General features: G+C 34.5%; 1 protein-coding gene across 20 annotated transcripts in view; it reads right to left on the reverse strand.

The window, feature by feature from the left end:
- Positions 1-15,865, reverse strand: part of mast4 (microtubule associated serine/threonine kinase family member 4) — a 175,922-nt gene that overhangs the window by 100,736 nt on the left and 59,321 nt on the right. For 6 of the 20 annotated variants that reach the window (XM_087254233.1, XM_087254228.1, XM_087254231.1 and 3 more), the window contains exon 1: positions 782-956. The exons of the other annotated variants lie outside the window; for them this stretch is intronic. In XM_087254233.1, the coding sequence (XP_087110359.1) occupies positions 782-850 (69 nt within the window). In that variant the 5' untranslated portion in view covers positions 851-956. Of the gene's footprint in view, positions 1-781; positions 957-15,865 lie in introns of those variants that run through there. 20 annotated transcript variants of the gene reach the window in all.

A 15,865-nucleotide genomic window follows, 5' to 3' on the forward strand; every position in this document is an offset into this window, starting at 1 on the left:
GGGGCAAACCGGTGCACCTAGAGGAAACACACAAACACCGGAGTACATGCACTCAGAACTCCACACAGAAATGCCAACAGACCTAGCCGAGGCTCGAACCAGCGACCTTCTTGCTGTGAAGTGATGGTGCTACCCACTGCGTCAGCCTGTTAAAATTAATTTTTATTAATTTTATTTAGTTAGTTATTTAGACAAGTCAACTGAATATCTTATAGAATTTCCTTTTTATTGCCAACAACACATGAATGAATCGAAATACTAACTGATTATCACTTCCACATCCAATTAAACTGACTCGAGCTTTACAGATCATAGAACATTTACAAAAGAACTAAACAAATGGTTTGCAAAAATAAAATCTTTTGTTAACTAGAAAAGCAACTGGTTGTGGTAAATGTTTTCCAAATCTAAAAGTACTTAAGTTTTATTTTTTCCAAGATCTCAGCACTTATCAACTTTTTAAATAAGTAAAATAATAATAAATGTCTGTAAAGTTCTGTGTTCTGTAAGGTTTTTCATCTCTTTTTTTAAATAAAACCAACTAATAAGTTCTAAAGGCATAAACTCACAGACACCTCAAAAAACAGCACCAATATTTGCCACTTTGCAGTAAGAAAACTCACACATTTAGTCTTCCGGTGCAGCATTAGGATGTTTCAGCATCCAGAAACACAGTCTCTCTTCTGTAATTCATCCCCCATTCAAGTGTTCACGCAAAAGCTACAAAACTCCTGATGAAGTGGCAAACCCCCCACGCCCTGACCAGCTATATATTCCCTACCTGTAGCCCACGTCTCCTCAGAATGCTGGACTCATCCATGCCGGAGAGGCAGAGCACGCTCTCTCTCATCCGCACTCTCTCAGTGTGTGCGCGCGCTCGTCTCGCTGCTACATAGCCATACTGCACCGTGCGCTCTCCTCTAGTGCTCCTGCAATCCTACAGGCACGCTTCATCTGATCCAAGCAGCTGCTAAAGACTTACATCAGAACTTATCTGATTGGAGGGGGTCGGTCAGCTGACATGTCGCCGTTTCGCTCTCTTTGAACTTCAGGACAATGTGTGAGCATGTACGTGTTTGAAGAAGCGAGCGTGTGAAAGAGAGAGAGCTTGTGAACGGGTGTTTGATGAAAGAGCGAGAGAGTAAGGAATTGCGGGAGGGGCGAATGAGGACTGGAGAGGTGGGGGGGGGGGGAAGATAGGCAGCTGAAATTCAGTGTAATATCCCATGAGGGCTGCAGATTCATTCCCCCACCCCTCTAAACAGGCACGTTCTGTGGCGCCCGGAGTGACTGCTTGAGGGGAAAGAAGAAGCAGGAAATCCTGTTGTGCATTGTTTTGCCAGGACTAAACAATGCAGCTGGCATCCTGTGTGTGCGCGCGTGGCTGCTCTTGGTCAGTGGTTTTAACCGATCTGGTGTTGAACGGTATCGAGTTCCTATTTGTCTTTCAACTGGAGCTGCAGATAAGGAGTCTGGACTGAAGGTCAGCAGGCTCACGGTCACGGCCGGAGTGAATTGGGCAGGAATGAGATGCTAAGACTGCACAATAAGAGCACAGGGGCACACGGGGCATCCTGTAAATGCTGGTTTGAAAGCACTTCCTTCATTATGGTGATGAGTCAGAGCAGACAGGAATTAGGAATGAGCTTTCATTCCCATCAAGTTAGAACAATAAAACCCTCGCAGAAAGTCATATTTTAGTTCATCCACCTACACTCAAATCAATTAAGTTCTATGATTGATTAAATTTCATGGTGTTAGTTAAACTTATTTTAAAGTCAGTGTGAAATCAAAATGCACAATGTTTATTTTGATAGCGCACATCCTTATTCTTTCTGTAAACAATTAATCTGTGAGAGGTTGCTGAGCCTTTATTTTAGTATGTTGTTGTATTTGTTGATATACTGAAACAGAATCTCGAATAGGGGGCCAGGTTTCTTTTTGTGCAACATTCCCTCAAAGTAACAGTAAGATGAGTGAAGTTAGGAATATTGAGGCTGAAGCCGTCATATTGACATCAACAGAGAAGGACAGCCTCTCCAAACTTGAAAGCAAAAAGTTAGACTTTAATTGAAGACTACCCAAACAAGCTTGTATGTCCAGTGGATTCATTTGCATGGGTTCATAGTTTACCTAAAGAATAACAATGTGCATAAGCAAAATAAACATTGCAATTTGAGTTCACACCGACAAGCATATTGTACAGAACCGAAGAGCAAAACTCATTTCAGACTAATGATTAAATCACTTGCGTTTGAATTACCATGTGAATGAAACTTACTCAAAACACAGGTTACTCTCTTTCAGCCAATTAATGTCAATGACGTTTGGATAAACCAATCTTTTTTTTGCTAAATATCACAATTTAGACTTAACAACAAATAATTCTTATTGTTTTTATACGTAACATATAGGATGACCAAGTAAAAAAAGTAAAAAAATAAATAAAAAAATAAAAAAGACTTGAGCTACAGTAGCATTAGCGCAGTAATGGCTCAGTGAGTGAGCGACAAACATTAGTAATGTTAACAAAGCTGCCAACACCTAAAGCATTCTGTAAGATGGTAACCTCAGTTTCAAAACCGTAACTGAACTGCTTTTTAACAAGTCTTTCTCTTCGATGTAAACAGTAGTTCACCTTAAATTAAAAATTCTGTCATCATTACTCATTTGTTCAAAACATTCTTGAGTTTCTTTCTTTTGTTGAACACACAAAAATATATATTTCATTTTGAAAAATGCTTTTTGCTGTGACCCATTGACTTGCATAGTATCTGACTTTCCTAAAATGGAAGTTGATGAGTGCCAGCAACCAGCATTCTTCAAAATATCTTCTTTCGTGTTTGAAATTAATATACCACATGAAGGAGAATTCTGTCAATAGTGATGTAACTTTTTTTGGGAGAACTACTCTAACTTAAATACAAAACATTGCTTTTAAAAGATTACTTAAAGGTTACCTAAAATACAGGAGTACTGTTATTGTCTAAGAGTTTCCTTCCTCATGCAATTGCATGTAAAGCATGGTGGGAACTACACATCCACTAAACTTGCAGTTACAACAACACAATGAATTTATGTTGTTCCAAAACAAAATTATTATTATTATTATTATTATTAGAAATATTTTACAATTTTGAGATTATTGAACACAAAACAATAAACTGCCCCAAAACTTTCAAAGAATTTTCAAGAATTGTGTTATTTCAGCTCATTTAAAACTAATAGTTTGAAATAAAAAAAATAAAAGAAAACAAATGAGTATAAACGCACATGTGGAAGATTTGTTTGGTGGTTTTCCATCACAAAGCTGTAACTCATTAATTTTCATTTGGCAATTTTAGTATTTTTATTATTATTTTATATTAGTTTCTATATATATATATATATATATATATATATATATATATATATATATATATATATATATATATATATATATATATATATATATACATACAGTACATGTGTGTGTGTGTGTGTGTGATGTCTTGCAGCATCTTAGATCAGGTCAAGTAAGCCCACTCAATTAGTACCTAACTTTTGATAACACTAGCTAACTACAGTATGACTGCGAGTAGTACTAATCAACTATTGAATTATTATTGTTATTTTTAATGACTATATTAATAGCACTAATAAAGGCAGTTGTACAACAACGGTTATTATTATTACTACTACTCTTATTAAAAAAAAAAACAAAACAAAAAAAAACAATCTAGAATCATAAGTTCCTCGTGCTGCAGGAATTAGGAGGTTTGCTGAGGGTGCAGCTGCTGTGCAGTGAGGGGTTTGTGTTTTTAATAATCGATGACAGTTTGCGTTCATTGAACAGTAAGAATGATTCATGAAACCTTAAAAGTCACGTCTTGTCTTCAGTTTCAGGCTCAGGCGCGCTTGCACTCACACTGTAAGCTTACTGCGCCAAAGCCCAAGTGAATAGCGCTCTAACACACCTCTTCCAAACGGGCCAAGACCAGCCAACTGAACTGCACCTAAGTCCAATTCAGAGCACTTACACTTCTCAAACGATCCGGGAAACGGGTCTGGGTACGGTTCAGATACTATAGTGTTTGTGCGCCCTAAAGCCTTTTTCTTGATGACTTGTCTTTTGTTTAGCTGTGCGTTTATCAAATGTACTAGACTACCATTCGATTTAGCTGAGGTCCATACTGTAGACTAGCAACAAGCCAGCTGTAATGTTCCATCAGGGTGACCACCAGTAATATGGTTTTTCCCAGTAAGATTCCTTGCAAAAACTAATTATCCCCAGAATCAGTTACACACCGATAGTCAATATAGTGTGATTTCATGGGCAGCTGTAGTGGCATTTTAAAAATGTCCATTTTTCACCTACAGAGTTATACAGCCTGTTGTACAGTCTTATTAACATGTAGAGAAGAAACTTTAAGCAACAACCATGGTACCAATCCCAATCATCAATTTCACAGCCTGCTGTGTGTTTTTATCTTGCTCGCCCTCTCTCACACATTCTCTCACCTTCCCACACACACATTCGCTCTCTCCAACACACTCACAAACCCTCTGTCTTTCTCACTCATTCATTTCAATTCACCATGACTGCCATGTGAATATTAAGTGGGTTCCCCCAGTTCTCCTTGTTTCTCCAGCGAAGCTTGAACTATGCCAGTTATGGAGCAGAAAAAGAGATTGACAGATACCTGCAGAATACCACATGTATGAAAATTATTCTAGAAGGTCAAACGTGTAAAAATGTAATAAACTTTTTTCGTCAGCTCATCATACGCTTTTTTTTTTTGCATCAGCAGCAGACCAGTGCTCATTTGGTGAAAGAATGATAAGAGAAGTAATCTGACACTGGCATTTTCAAATTCTTTTACACTGAGGCAAGGAGTTTGGATTAAAATATGTTCCTTCTCAGTGGAGGAACAATTGTTGAAGATTATTCTAGGAGAATTAGTCCCAATTCAGCAAGTACAGTGAACAGTAAGAGAAGTGAAATAGTGCCAGTGAAGAACTTGTCATTTCTCATTAGGTTTTGGGAAAGTATGGATGCAATAGAGTACTTCCTCAAGTGTATTCAAGGAAACCTTTTTCGAAAACAAAAGCTTTTTAATTTTTTCTATCCAACGAACTGAAAACATAATTGGCTGGAAAGAACTACACTGACAAAAGTAAAAAAACTCACTATTTCCCCCCTACGGTAATCATATTCAATGAGTAAAACACCACTTGATGTGATTTACCCTAGTACAACTTGTTCCAGATCAACACCCTATTTGCTTCTACAACGATGTATATATTTTTAAATATTTAATATACAATCATTTCAAGGATTTAATAATTTTAAGATCATTCAAGGAAAATCAGCAAGTACAATGAGATCAGTATTTCATTGATAACTTCATAATGTTCAATCAATTAAAAGACTGTTTTTTTTTTCTATGAAATAACTATTATTTATGATATTTGGTCAAATAAATAGTAAAAATTGACAAATAGACAAAAATTGTAATTGTTTAAATAGACAAAAATTGTAATGCCAAATTAGTTATTGATTACACATTTACACCTATACTATATGCACATACATATTGATGAAGTTATTCACACAGATGATCCAAATCATTAGGACCATCTGTTTAACATGCTGTTGTTCTGCAATATGCTGAACCAAACAAGGCATTTACAAGCCCCTGAAGGTATCCTGTGGTAACTGGCCATAATGATTTGTATATCAGACCCTTTAAAAGTTCTTCATGGGTCCTCCTAGATTTGATATCCAGATGTCCAGCTCAAGCCAATGAGTCCTTTGGACATTACTTGGGTTTGGTATTAGAAGCCTTTGGGTTTATTTTTTTGTTTTTTCAAATGTACTCAATAAGACACAAATACATTTATTCCGAACACTTATAATATTTAAGCAAATGTAGATCGATTTAGGATGAAGACATGTTCCACTATTCACTGAGTGATGAATGATTAACATTTCAGAACTTCAGCGTATACTTACACTTGTGCAACTGCATTTGTAGAGAAATGCTTTGAAAAGGAATCATTGTTTGTACCTTTACACACAGAAGTCAGTCCATCACAAAGAGCCACTTGCTTCATTATGGTGTGTGTTCATTGAAGGCATTTTTCTTTTTTTGTGTGTGTTTGCAAAAACCCTTCACCAGAAATAAGGTAAACAGTGTTGCCGACAACATTAGCGAATCTATGATTTATTACGCTATCGATTCAATTTTTAATCAGGCTCTCATGTTTTTTTTTTTTCCAATCCACTGGTTAAAGTTGAAAGCTACACTCAGAAAAAAACTTGTATCTAAGACAGGCAATGTTCTAAAGTAAAATACATGCACATACATATATATACATATACATATACACATATATATATACATATATATACATATATATACATATATATATATATATATATATATACATATATATACATATATATATATACATATATATACATATATATACATATATATACATATATATATATATATATATATATATATATATATATATATATATACATATATATACATATATATATATATATACATATATATATATATATATATATATATATATATATATATATATATATACATATATATACATATATATATATATATATATATATATACATATATATACATATATATATATATATATATATATATATATATATATATATACATATATATATATATATATATATATATATATATATATATATATATATATACATATATATATATATATATATATATATACATATATATATATATATACATATATATATATATATATATATATATATATATATATATATATATATATATATATATACACAGTTGAAGTCCGAATTATTACCCCCCCCCCCTGAATTATTAGCATCCCTGTTTATTTTTCCCCAATTTCTGTTTAACGAAGATAAGATTATTTCAAAACATTTCCAAACATAATAGTTTTATTAACTCATTTCTAATAAATGATTTCCTTTATAATAGTCAAAAAGTCGGAAAAAAAAACAAATAAGATTTTTTCCTGAAGAAAAAATATTATCAGACATACTGTGAAAATGTCCTTGCGCTGTTAAACATCATTTGGGAAATTTAAAAAAAAGAAAATTAAAATTAAAGTTGGGCTAATAATTCTGACTTTAACTGTATACATACATATATCAATTATATTCTCATTAAGAGAATAAGCACAACACTGTTAGACCATGCGCCACAGCGCTAAATGTATTTTCTCATCCTTAAAATAGCAAAAGTAGATTTGGACATGCTCTTAATACTTTTGTGCCATGCGCTTTAGACTATGCACCTAGGTAATTAAAATAGAGCCCTAAGACAATGAAACTACAATAATAATAATAATAATAATAATAATAATAATAATAATAATAATAATTTTTTAAAAGGATTAAAAAAAATCCTGACAATGTATTAGACTGGACTAATTAGATCAATTAGTTATATTGTTATTATTAAATGCATTTAGAAGCTTATTCATAAAGCATGTTTAATTGACCTGGATCTGTAAGTAGGACTTTTATTTTTTATTTTTTTTGTAAATTACTCATTTTTGCTGTGTTCACGGTAAAGTTTAGAGAAAGTAAATACCTGCCCAAAACCCCTCCCTCATCAGAGAATTTATTAAAGTATTGAAAGAGGGCAAAACTACAGTACATCTTGAGCCTTTTGCGGTTCACTCGTTTTTCTTCTTTTCTCCCCCTTACCTCCTTTTTTATTGTGACATTACTTTTACAATCAATATTTAAAATCTGAGTAACTTATACCCCAGTAGCCTTTGTTTGCTAATGAGCACACAGGACAAATGTTTAGCAAAGAACTCTGTGACAAGTTGGGTCCTCTAAACATATGCCTATGGCAAGCTTTAATGCATCATGCCCAAAACTGGCTACAACTGTCAACTGCTGGCTAAACTACAGCTCTGCCACTTCAATTGCTGGAAAAGATGAGAATTAGTTTCCTGACTGAGCCTGTTTTCTTCTTTTTTTACCACCAAATGATGTCATTTGGGTTTCTGCCACTGTCGCCATTGACTTGCTCAGTGGTGGTCAGTAGAGCTGGCATATTATACTGTTTAAAAAGAAAAGAAAAAAAGAAGAAAAAAACACAATTTTTATGGAACTGTCTAAAGTAAGTTTGTACCTGAGAAAATTGTCTATTTATCTCTGTAAATCTGCTTTGACATTATGTGTTTCATAAAGTGCTATAGAAACTCTCTTGTTTCTCTTGTTGCCCAACATCCTGGTTTTGTGGTTTAGACCATAATTTCCATCATGGCTCACCAAGAGCAACACACAGGCCATTGCGCCATGGCAAGTCGCTCACATTTCTCACATTTTTAAGTCGCTTATTTCTGCCAATTTAATTGCAACCAACATGTTAATTATAAAAAAAATAAAAATAAAAAAATAAAAAACGGTTTGTTTGCTTATCAGTTAATCGACTCAAATCTTAATATGTGGCATTGCAAGAAGTGGAGCAACATGAATATTCTCTTCACTTGTCCACACACAAGTAAACTTTTAGCTCATCAGTATATAGAAATATACAGTGTACAGTATATAGCCCTATTCTAGATTTATATATATATATATATATATATATATATATATATATATATATATATATATATATATATATATATATATATATAAACATAAAAAAATACTTCCTATAAGATTACTAAGTATTAGTGTTGATAGGAAGTTCTAGGAACAAAATGGATGCTTAGGATGCACATTCACAATATGAAATGCATACAGTCTGATGAAGATGAACATGAAGAATGGGGACAAAGAAGATGGGCAGTGCTGAGGTCATTGCAGGTGAGGTAGGGGCCTTTGGCCAACAGTCATGACAGGATGTGAGAACTCTTTGTTCTCAGTTGGTGGGATACTTGAGAGGCTTCCGTATGGAAGATGGACATGTGAGAGAGAGACTAAAGGAAATGGAGAGATAGAGACAGAGGCATGGAGTGGAAGGGGGCTTCAGAGGTGAGGGCATTGGGGCCTGTGGTGAAGGTTGATTGAGTGACCCGTGAGGTCGAACTCCATTCTAGCTCATCTGAGTCTGTAAGGAGCCTAAGGATATGAGCCAGAGGCATGCAGAGAGCAAACGTACACACAAAATGCTGCTTCAGAGAGCTGAAACTATTCCAGTCACAGTCTGCCCCACCAGGACAGATAACAGCATGCTTTTACTGACACATCAAACACCAAGGGCAAACTTGACGGCCACCATAGAGCCCCTGCAGTATGAGTTTCGTTTCAGAGCAGATAGTGACACCAAACAATAACTTAAGGTAATTTATTATTATTACTTTTTTTTATAACTGCCTTCTTGAAACATTAACACTTTTGCAAACCAACATTAACATTTTTTACACCAGATACTGTATGATTAGCCTAGGCCAGGGGTCGGCAACCCAAAATGTTGAAAGAGCCATATTGGACCAAAAAAAACAAAAAACAAATATGTCTGGAGCCACAAAAAATGTAAAGCCTTATATAAGCCTTATAATGAAGGAAACACATGCTGTATGTATCTATATTAGCTATATTAGCCTACTATCAAAATGACTAAGTTGGCTACAAATACATAATGAGCCTTCATGATTAAATAGCCACTGAAATCAGGTGGTTGGTGTTTATTTTGTTGTCATTAAAACACTTCAGCACAGCCTCTTGTCTTTTAGTGTTATTAATTTGATCATTTCTTCTTGCGGCCCATCAGAGTTCACATACCTGCATAAAAGCGCATTGAATATCAGTCACATCACAGGCAATTGAGAATGCTGGCACTGATTTAATGTCCTTGGTTTGCTGATCGGTGATGTTACCTACCATTTTAATAGCCCTTTCCTTCACTGTCTTAGTGGAGAAAGGTATATCTTTATTTTTTTGTATTATCTTGGTTTTGTTTTTAAAGTTTGCAAATAGGTGTTCTAATATGTCATACCATCTTTTCCATGCTTTATTATCTCCTGGTTTGTTTACAGCAGCCACCTGCCTGGCATCCCACCCTGCTGATAGAAACGTGTGTCGCAGGCTATGACGCAAATCTTCGTTGACAGAAATGTTGAAATTAAATATTAATTATACACACTTTGACAGCATTTGAAAACGTTAAAAATGTTTGTCCTCCTATAGAAATCATATTAAAACTAAAAATATATATTAACCTCCCCCATCTTTTTGCATTTTCAAAAATTTTTGAAAAAGCTCCAGGGAGCCACAAGGGCAGCGCTAAAGAGCCGCATGCGGCTCTAGAGCCGCGGGTTGCTGACCCCTGGCCTAGGCTCATCACTAGAGAGTATGATCAAACTGGTGTAACTAGACAGCTCAGAACACAAGTTATCAACTGCTTCGGTTAAATCCTCTCGCTCACACTGAGGCATGGAAAGAGGTGCAACAAGGTGCTATAAATAAAATCATAATATATCAGTGCTTTAAACAATTAACTTTTGTTTTAGGTTTCAGATATTCAAATACAAACGTACAAGCTTTTTTTTATTTGTAACATTCATGCTGTCTATGTAGATGGCAAGTATAATCATCTGCAAGTATAATTGTGTAATTTTTTATTTATTTATTTTTTTGTATGTAAGATAAACAGTGTTTGTTACTAGAAAATTTCCTCCATTCCACAGTTGAACAGCCACTTACGTTCATTTGTTTCCAGATAAATTATAGTGTAGACTAACATGGCAGCATTTATTTTCAGGTTAAAAAAAGTACACTAAAATACACTTTATTTAAAGGTGCAGTAGGTGATTGTCTTCAGATTTTTTTGTTTGTTGTGCTGGTTGAAAGTCTCTTCACAGTCTTATAGTAGTGATAACAGTAAATGATCTAAATGTGTTTATATGCATTTTTATATTCTGGGTAAGGCATAAAACAAAACAAAAAATGTTCATCCAATTTAATATTGTCTGGCCGACGTCTCCCATAATTTCGATAAGTAGCTCAAACTGTCTTACAACAAATGCAGATTTGGGCCTTTGCGCATCCCTGTTCACGCATTTCCGCCATTAGCACGTGCATGGCTAGATGAACGCCGCACGCTTACGACATGTGCCCATGAGACCAATATGGGGCGTTGTGGCAAAATCAAATGCTGAATAGAAACTTTTTTAAACTCCTGAATCAATACTGGAATTATTTTTGCACGCTGAAGAAAGGACGACATCATGGCTGAAGTATTACGCTTAGACAGGTAATGTTCTGTTTTAAAATGTTTTAAAATTTGTAACAAATGAGTTATTTGCACAGACGTGTTGTTTAGCCACTGAAATCTCCCCTTGAAAGACTGATGTGACTTTATCAGTTTCATAAGGGACTTTGTACAGCATCAATAATGTCGATTTATATTTATTTTAACAACAAAACATCATTAAATAGTGCTATTCCGCCAGCCTACTTTACTGAGCCGAAGATGCTTTTATATTCAGCTTGGGTCATTTCTGAACAATGACAGCCTGTGACGGGCTCCCGATATTGTTTACCATGCTACTTTAAATATTCACTCTGAAATAGCATGCAAGTGTGGCTTAGTAATAAGTTAAACTCCTACACGCCGCCGGCCAAACACTACATTACACTTCTAATTGGAGAATGACATGAACTAGTGGGTTGTATGCTGTTGTGTTGCGGTAGGTGCGTTTGCGATTTCAGGAGGCGTGGCTTTGAAACACAGTCCCTCCCCTGCCATCCAAAGCTAATGCTAACCGATTAGCATTTTGGCAGATCACCAGTACACTTTTCATTAATGTACTAAAAGTGCTCTATCTTCGACACACTAATTTTGCACTTGTATGTATATTTAAGAATAGTTTAAATATAATAATAATATATTTAAAAAATTTTCAAAATGTGAAAAAAGTGTGTTAAAATTCACTTTAATTACACTATTTTCGCATAATAATTTTGCACTTAAAATATTAAAAATAGTATTATGCATATGTTAAGAGAAACTTAATGCCATTTAAGTGTACTCAATTGTGCTATTTTTAGACGCTTTGAAATTGAGCTAAAATCTGCTTTTAGCATACTGTTTTTAAAAAATAATTAGTTACAACTAGAAATACACTTGAAACCCTAATTTTAAACATTTTTAAATATATTTACGAGTAATCTAAAGTATAATGGTAATATTAAAACAATATACAAATTGTAAGAAGCGTGTTAAATACTGTATTAAAAGTCCTCTATTTTCACTTCTATCACTTACCCGTCATTGATCAAACAATATGCTGATTAATAAGCCGTTTAAATGACTAAATACATGTACTAACACATATTTAAGAATCAGAATACCAGATATTTCAATCAGGAAGTTTGTCAATATTTGCAAATTATAAAAAAAGAAACAAAACACTATACATATATCATCAGGGCTGTGGCGTGTCACGTGATAAACTTGAGGTGTCACTAAAGAAACTTTAAAGCACTGCATTCTAAATAATGGTCACATTAAAAAAAATAAATAAATAATGCATGGAGGTAAGCAGGAGTATTTAAAACTAAAATATGTAAGGGTTCAATTTAATGTATAGAATGGCAAACATGTCAACACTACATACCCATATATTTTAATATTATCTGCCAGCCCTACAGTAAATGTAATAGTTGAAAAATGGACGCATAGTTACGTCATTTTCAACTCAGGCGTTCCAATTATATCACACCATCTTATAACTTTTTGAAGGTTGTAAAATATGACAAAGAATGTCATATATCAACTGATGGTTAATGCTGTGATATTTCAACAGAAAACCATTTCAAAATGGAACGGGCCAGTGAGTCAAGAGTTCAACATCCCAACTGCTCCCACTTCATCAGCAAGACAGTTCCCATTTAAGTGCCGTCTCCATGTGTACACACTGACATGCAGCCTGTCTGTAATTCAATTCTGGTTTACTAAACGAGGCTTTCACCTCTCATAAACCTCCTGAGATTATATTGAAGGTCAAGGGAAACAGATACATGTACCAATGCAAAATGCGACAAGAAAGGACAGCAATACTCTGGAGGTTCCTTTAGGTCATACTTAAAGCCTTTTAGATTAAACAGAATTGGTGAGTTTTTAATGGCAAATGCAATATATCAAGAAAGCTTAGTTGCAAATGGTCAATTTTTGCATTTATTCATATATTTGTTTTTTGATTGTTTGTTCTTAAATTAATTGTTTGTCTATTCATAAGTAGTTTGTGAATTCATTCATTTGTAATTGTATCTCAATACATTTATTAATTAGTTGTACATTCATAAATTAGTTTATGAACTCATTGTTTGTTCATTCAAATGTTGTTTGTTCTTTTATTCATTTTGTCCATTCTTACATAGATTGTTTGTTCTTTCATTCATAAATAAATATAGTTTAAAAAGGGGAGAATGTGCTGAATTTCTTGGCCCAAGCAAATGCAATATAATGATTGATAAAAATATAAGTTCTGACTAGTAAAGTCGTCAAACAAACACCTTTAGAGCACAAAAGAACAACCTATAAAGCTACCAGCATAGATGATGTCATTCCTCATGTCTTACGGTTCTGGCTCTAGAAAACGGGCTAAAACAAAAGACACGGTTATCAGTAAAGGACATCTCTGGCCAAAATAATGAAGAGGGTCTTCTGGGCACAAAGCCTCAACATCAGGATTATGATGTCTTATCACCATATCTGCCCAGGAGGAGCTGTATTGATTTTCTGTCAGATTTAATCATGCTCAGGACACACAAGATGCCATGACAGAAACAGGTTAAAACATGCTGATCCGAGATCAGATTTTTGGCTTTCTTTTACAGTGGATCGAGCTAAGATTTGTTTGGCTCAACGGGTCCAAAATCAGCATGAAAATACAAGCGCTTCGTGGTACACCATGACGAGCTGTAATGCTCGCTGAAGGGAGAAATAGATTGAGGTGGAGGAAAGGACAAACCCACATGAAGTCAGGGTCTGTAACCTTCTTTGAGGACTTTGCACTGGTTCTACTGCAAACAGACAAACAATTAAAGTGGTAGGAAAAGTGGTTCACTTCTAAACTTGCTCAGATGATGAAATACTGGCTAAAGTTAACGTCATATAGCCCCACTGAAAACCTTTAGGACAATTTTTGCAAGGAACTTTGAAGAAGGCACTGTATATTATATTATATTATATTATATTATATTATATTATATTATATTATATTAACCTATTTCAATTTACTTAAATGCCAAGCATGCAACGTGCAAAGTGCTTATACCTCTAAATGTAAACAGAAAGTCAACCTTTTATCCTTGTTTATTTTCTGTCAAAATTGTCATTTTGACTCAGTGCATATGTATTTATTTAAAAATTAAATATAATATTTTTGTGCATTGCACATTACAATACCATGAGCCTCAACACCATTGTTTCTTCATTATTATGTAAGTTCTGTAAGAGTAAAACCCAGTAAAAAAATTAAAAACAGACCAATCAGAACCCAATACAGTATGTTGTGTTGGTCACAGGCCACGGCTTAACTTCATTCATTTATTCATTCATTCGTTCATTCATTCATTTATTCATTTATTCCCTTTTGGGCTTAGTCCCTTTTTTAATCAGGGGTCACCACAGCGGAATGAACCACCAACTCATCCAGCACGTTTTTAAGCAGCGGATGCCCTTCCAGCCGCAACCCATCTCTGGGAAACATGCACACACTTATTCACACTCATACACTTTTAGCTAACCAAATTTACCTAAGCCGCATGTCTTTGGACTGTGGGGGAAACCGGAGCACTTGGAGAAAACCCATGCAAAGGCAGGGAGAGCATGCAAACTCCACACAGAAACGTTAACTGACCCAGTCGAGGCTCGAACCAGCGATTTTCTTGCTGTAGATTTCAGATTTGAACTTCAGATTTGAATATGTCATGTTCTACGCCATTTGAACCTGATTAGCAGCCATGTTATCAGGAGATCAGCAATGAAAGACTGATACGTTGGCATCATTAATATGCATGCCCAAGGCTGCACTTTGGGATTATAATGATGATAATTTTCCTCCCTTATTTAAAAATTATAAAAAATTATATTAAAATTCTTTGTATTAAAAGTTGTATTCAAAACTATGATTTCTCTGAAGTGAAACGACAACAATACACTTTTTTTAAAGTATTTTGTTTATGCAAAGGTTAATATTAATTCCAAACGGTTTACATTTACATTATAGTTTAAAAATCGACACAATACGTGACTGTCTCTTTTGTCAAATTTACTTATAATTCAGAGAGTATAGAGATGCATAAAGTAGTTGAGACCCAGACTTAAGTAAAGGTACAAGTGCTCAATCAAAAAAAGTGACTTGAGTAGAAGTTGAAGTGCTCGTTAAGCACCATACTTTAGTGGAAGTACTAAAGTATTTATAGTTTTTTGTACTTATGTGTGTTGCAAGTAGTTTATTTCAAAATTTGCTATTCAAAAACTGAAAGTAAAAGTACCAGTATTGTGTAAAGTAGTTTTTAAAGAAAGCCGTCAAAAGACATTATATTGTTTTGTTTATTTTAAATATCTTTTTTGGGGGCATGAGATTAAGCAGAACGATAAGAAACATGGCTTACGATTTCTATGAACAAGGAGAAAATCTTTCTCTCGTGCTTAAACCACAGATCTGACAGATTATAACAGCTTTAACCCACACCTCTCAAAGTTGTGTCACAAAATCACTCCGTAATCCACTAAATGCTATTGAAACTCATTTTCGGGTCTCAAATTACCGGTTGTAAACGTTGTAAACGGAAGTTCTAAACATTTTACCGGAAGACGCTGGTCGCTGTGGCACCCTCCATGCAGCAGCCAAGAAA

This window comes from Danio rerio, chromosome 5 (assembly GCF_052040795.2).
Source record: "Danio rerio strain M-AB ecotype USA chromosome 5, GRCz13ab, whole genome shotgun sequence".
Classification (NCBI taxonomy): domain Eukaryota; kingdom Metazoa; phylum Chordata; class Actinopteri; order Cypriniformes; family Danionidae; genus Danio; species Danio rerio.